Source organism: Chanodichthys erythropterus, chromosome 8 (assembly GCF_024489055.1).
Source record: "Chanodichthys erythropterus isolate Z2021 chromosome 8, ASM2448905v1, whole genome shotgun sequence".
Taxonomy (NCBI): Eukaryota; Metazoa; Chordata; class Actinopteri; order Cypriniformes; family Xenocyprididae; genus Chanodichthys; species Chanodichthys erythropterus.
Genome location: NC_090228.1, coordinates 9,354,890 through 9,360,703, shown reverse-complemented (window position 1 = coordinate 9,360,703; position 5,814 = coordinate 9,354,890). Strand labels below are relative to the sequence as shown.

Sequence of the window (5,814 nt, the reverse complement as noted above, 5' to 3'; positions counted from 1 at the left end):
GACTGCAGCAAATTTATTAGGCTACTTTAAGATCTCATTCAGGATCCTATATACTGTTACATGCATTTTCTTTCTCAACTGTTTACGTTCACTTAAGACAAAACCGACTGTTTACAAGGTTATTTTGACATAATTTTGTGTGTATTTGTGCATTCAAGTACAAGAAAACACATATTCGCTCTCTTTGCACGCCCTTTGGATGTGTGTGCGAAGAAAAAAGAGTGGCGCAAGTGCAGAACTGAGTTCTCTTTCGCATCTTTTTGCGTTTGAAAATGGTTTGAAATTACATTATAATACGCATACAGAAATCAATAAGCGGAATTTAAATGTTTATTTTATTGCAAGTATCGGATTCCTGACCTTAAAGACCTGTACACACCGGGACGAATATCGCATGGTTTACTGATACACGACCTAGGAAGCTAGGGAGAGATGCAGGGATAGTTTGTAGGGGTCTTCCTCGTCTACTTACTTTGTCTTCATCGTCTTGTGTGCTCGGCAAGACTGTTTTGTGCTTGAGCGCCACCAAGTCGTGTTTTACTGTAACTTCAGCAGCTCCAGGCACGTGAACAAAAGCACCACTCTCATTGGTCGGCCAGATTTTAACGCGGCACGTCAAACCAAAAAAACGAACCCGAGGCGTTTTTTAAAAAATGACGCTTTTACGTTTTGCGTTTTTCGCGTCAGTGTGCACACTCACATTGGCGCCAGTTGTTTAGTCACGAGGCGTTAAACGTCGGCGAAAATCACGCGCGATATTTGTCCCGGTGTGAACAGGCCTTAAGTCTCAAATTCCAGGCCTGGTTCACACAGAATGTCTTTTTGCATTTAAAAACACGAGGTGCGGAGCACTCGAGTGGGGAAAAATGCAAGGACTTAATGACGTTTTCTTTAAAAGTTGAAAACTCGATCTCATGAGAAAACATAACTAGTGATTTGCATTTGTACAAAGTGATTTATATGGTAACGTATGATTTTTAGAAAAAAGCAATCATGAAGGTCCACCCCTAACCATTGGTGCGGCGTAATCAGATCGTACAAAAACCTACAAATGAGGTACGAGTACAAATTCATAAGAATTAGCCTCCAATTTCCCAAAACGTAAAATAATCACAAATTGTCATAAGAGTATGTTGGTTGAACTTATTTTAAACACCTTTTTTATGCACAAGGTGATGCAAAAGACGTGACTTTGTTACTTTGATTAAAGATTATGAGGGCACATGAATTTAAAAAAAAATAATAATGCACGGATAAATCATTGATAATAAATACTGCAATATTCCATAAACAACAACAAGAATTGTCCATTTTCATTTCATGGGGACTTTAAACACAAAAATGTGTTTTTTTGTGAACACCCCTTTCAGCTTTGGTGTGAAAGATGATACATTCATTGAATTCTTTACTCCCAGGGTGCAACTTTTCTCTATGTAGACATCCAAACCTTGGCAGGTCTGTGTGAGAACGGGATGAGGGGGGAAATGATGGGAAAAGTCAGTGGGGAGCCTTTGAAGTTTCCGGTCAGCGGAGGAAGCAGGGAGGAACCACACAATACTCCTTATCAGGCATCAGTGGTTTAAGGGGGAACTGTAAGGGAAAAGAAGAAGGGGAGAGTAAGAGCAAGGGGAATTGGAAGGAAAGAGAGGTGCGATTTATCTTTTCATCAGTGATTCAAAGGGACTAAACAGGATGCACAGATGGAAAATATTCTGTTATTATTTCGCTCTCTTTCAATCTCGTCTCTATTTCTCCCTCACACGCAAACATATGCCAATCTCATCTACAATGACGCATGATGAGCTCCATCTGAAAATAATCAGCTTCTTTTTTGCCTCACTGTCTGAAGTGTTAACAGGATTTTAAGGAACAAATTTATGTCTGGCCAAAGGACGTACATGAATAAAATTCTCTCAGTTTATGCTCTATGCATCTTGGGCCTCAATCCAAATTTGATGATTGTAGAAATCATTGGTATATATATATTTTTTTCAGTTTTGGATGAAAATGTAAACACAGGTTCTTGTAATATGTTTCCCATCACAAATTGGACAGCATTGTGAAAAGTTTCAGATTAAAATGTTTTGCCCTGGAAATATTTTCCTATAATATCCTCACTGCCTTTATCGTTTTGGGCTGAATGGAAACTATAACAAAACCTCTCATTAGACAAGCTGCCTTTTACAATTAGGCCAACATGACGAATTTTAAGTATATAAACATATGCATGGCCAGTGTTGGGGAAATGCATTACAATGTGTTACAATATTGTGTTACTCCTTAAAAATTAAGGTTACACTTTATTTGGTAACACTTTTACAGTGTCATTGTTACACATTACATGTAGTTACTGTAGTAATAACTATAAATTATCCGTACTTACATGCAATTAAACCTAAACCAAACCCTCATCCCTCATCATCTAAGTACATTACATATAATGCATTACCCTCAACACGCATTTCAGAAAAGTCTTTGTTAAAAACAAAAAGACTTTTGTTTTATTGGCTTAATTAATGCAGCTGTCAAATATTCGGTTGGGAAACATTTAGGATGCTACTAATGTAACCGACCAACTTAATTTGTTTAATTACCTTATTGAAAATCCACAGAGGTGTTTGTAATTATATTCTACTTTTATCAGATCATTGTTGTATATTATTGTGTGATTACAAGCATTGCAGCTGCACATATTTTCAAACATGAAAATGTCAAATACCATTTTTCCAATCAAAAATAGAGGATGAAGAACAAAATATAAACATTGCCACGTCAAGTTTGGTGCTATTTATTATTTTAATAGTGTTGATTTCAGTGTTTTTGTGCTGGTCAAAATCAAGCAGGTTCTATTTTGGTTCAGACTGTGGCACTGCCCTTCATGACTGTTTCCTGTTTGATATTTATCAGCTGTGATTAAAAAGTGTTTTTCAAATGAAAAACAAAATATAAAATATATATAGACCTTATTTATACAATAGGAACTCCACCAGTGAGAAACAAAACGAATTGAATTTCAAAACCACATACTTATTTCTTGAACTTTGGCCTTGTTATGTACATCTTTGCATGCAAGCTGTTGTGTGGATTTTATTTTTTATTTTATGATAGTTTGTTTAATTGTATTATTTGCATTTAACATTTGTCTTGTTTACATTAGAACACACCTGCAACTAAGTTTTGGGTTATATAAATGATAGAAACTATGTTTCATTGCTTTTTTAATTGTGCACTTTTGAGTTTAACAACGATTCCATCTGACGGTTTGTATCCGCAGCAGAATGCAGAACTGATAAGGTCAGAGCATGTTGATCCCTGAAAGAAGCAGTTGTCCTCCCAGTGGGGTTGATGGTCAAGGGTCAACAGCTTGAGGTCAGTGGGTGGATAAAGACTGGAGTGACTACACTGGAGTACAAATGACCTCCTCTCGCTCTTGTTCCTGTATTTGACTCCTGCAGATTCACACATGCTCTGAGCAGGTTTTGCCCCAGCTGCTCCTCAGTGGGGATTGTCAGATTCACATGCAAAAAGCACAACCCACCCCAGGGCGCAAGAATATCTCATTCATCTTCTACACTTCCTACAAATAAAATGATTAATATATATATAATTAATATATATATATATATATATATATATATATATATATATATATATATATATATATATATATATATATATATATATATATATATATATATATATATATATATATAAACAGGGGTTATATATTTGTAACGGGTTTTCAAACTGTTTTCAAAATCGGGACAGTAAGGGAGTGAAAAAAAAAATAGAGACAAAAAAAAAATAGAAAAAAAATAGAGACAACGTGTAATAAGTAAATAAATAGATGACAAGAAAATAAATGAATAAAAAAGTGTATTAGTTTATTAGTTAATATTAGTTATTAATTGATAAAAATAAAATAAAATTATAATAATTAAATAAATAAATGACATTAAAATAGGGGTTGAATTCAGAATGAGAAAAAATCTGAAAAATTCAAGTAATCTCAATGGCAAAAAAATATCCCAATCAACCTGAATTCACCCCTAAATAAATGTAAAATAAACACACACACACACACACACACACACACACACACATATATATATATATATATATATATATATATATATATATATATATATATATATATATATATATAAAATTAAATAAATAAATAATACATTTAACAGTAGTGCGTAGAAAAAATATGTAATGATCTAACTTAATAGAAATTATTTTTAGGTTTATATTATTAATTTTTCAGTGTATAAATGGGGTGTTTATAAAATATATCACACGTGGATCATAATTTTGGGGGTCTGTGGCATCTAAAAGATTGAAAAACCCTGGTTTATTATAGTTTATTAACATTTCTGGTTTTCAAATTTGATATTCATATACCAGTCAATGGAATTTGTATAATGTAGATGTTTATTTATTTGTTTTGTTTTTTAAGTTGTTCATAACAAATGCAAATACTACAAACCAAAGCATCTGCAGCTTATTATGTTCAGGCTTTAAGCCAGTTTAATAGGGCAAGGCTCTCAGTGCAATGATGCTGATGCTTCTCACGGCTGTGATTTCTGCGCATGCGCGGCGTTTCCAACTATCACACGCGTGTTGTGTTTGATAGGAGGGTGTAACTGCAACGGGATGTTTCAATACGGCTTGAATGAAGAGCAACCGATTACTCTCCGTTTATTAGCGAAATCACACAGTACGAACAGATTTGTGGGCTGAATCCAAAGCCTTGGACTGAAAATGGGTTAGACGAGCTATGTTTGTGTTTGAAACTCTTCGGATCTCGCAGCAGGAGCAAAACAATGAGGACAACAGCGAACAGAGACAGGGACTGATCAGTGTCATTCATTCCTGGACTTTCTTTTCTCCTGTTTGTCGTTGAGATGAGAGTGGAGCTGGTGTGCAGCGCTGTGGCTCTGCTTCTTTACATGAACACCCTGAGCGCTGATTTCTGCTATGATGACAGGTACAGTCCTTCTCCATCACTTCATCTTAACAGTTATTCACAATAACGACAGCAGTGAGACGTGTGTTCAGTTAAACGCAGCGCCTCTGGCACAGATAAAGTAACCTGACTGTATGTTTATGCGTCACGCGCGGTTTGTATTGTGTACTTTGTCAAAACTGCACATTTAACTTTGCGAAAACAGCTTGGTTACTAAATGTTTTTTATCTTACTAAACTTATAGTTCCACGCAAAATAGATGTATATATTTAGGAAGCGTTCATATTGTGGGATATTAGCTATTATTGTTTGTCGTTTGACGTTTGCTTATTGTTTAGCGTTAGAAGTGTTCGGCGCGCGCGTCTCTACTGTTATAGTGGAAACCGGGGCTAGTTGTCTCAATTTTTACTCCAGTAAATATTGTTTTCAGGTTAGGGTTTGTTTATTCATTTTAATCAACATGAAACAAACAAACAAAATACGTATTTCTTAATCAAACACACCTGTCTGTTTGTTTAGTAGACTACTACTAAATAGATGAGGCATTCAAAATGTTGGGAACTAGCCAGTTTCTCCTAATGTATATTGTATATTAGTGGCTTACTGTCACTGCCTTTTTCACTAATACATTTAGGCTTATTTCTGGGAAATTCTTTAAAACCTTTTCAGAATGCTTTGCCAGACACCACCCCGGGCGTCTTTCTGTGGGTTTACTGCAGCGAACTGACCCATGAAATGATGGGTTTGGTGTAGTAGCCAAAGCAACAGGGAAGTGATAATTTGTGCAAACATGTCCAGCTGCTTCTAATTCCGTTAAGATTAATTGATAGACTCCCAGGTGA

General features: G+C 35.4%; 1 protein-coding gene across 1 annotated transcript in view; it reads left to right on the top strand.

Moving 5' to 3' along the window:
* Positions 1 to 4,712: 4,712 nt before the first annotated feature.
* tmtc2a (transmembrane O-mannosyltransferase targeting cadherins 2a) overlaps positions 4,713 to 5,814 on the top strand; it is a 35,638-nt gene continuing 34,536 nt past the window's right edge. Inside the window, exon 1 of the mRNA XM_067391739.1 lies at positions 4,713 to 4,993. Coding sequence (XP_067247840.1) covers positions 4,911 to 4,993 — 83 coding nt within the window. The 5' untranslated portion in view covers positions 4,713 to 4,910. The remainder of the gene's footprint in view (positions 4,994 to 5,814) is intronic.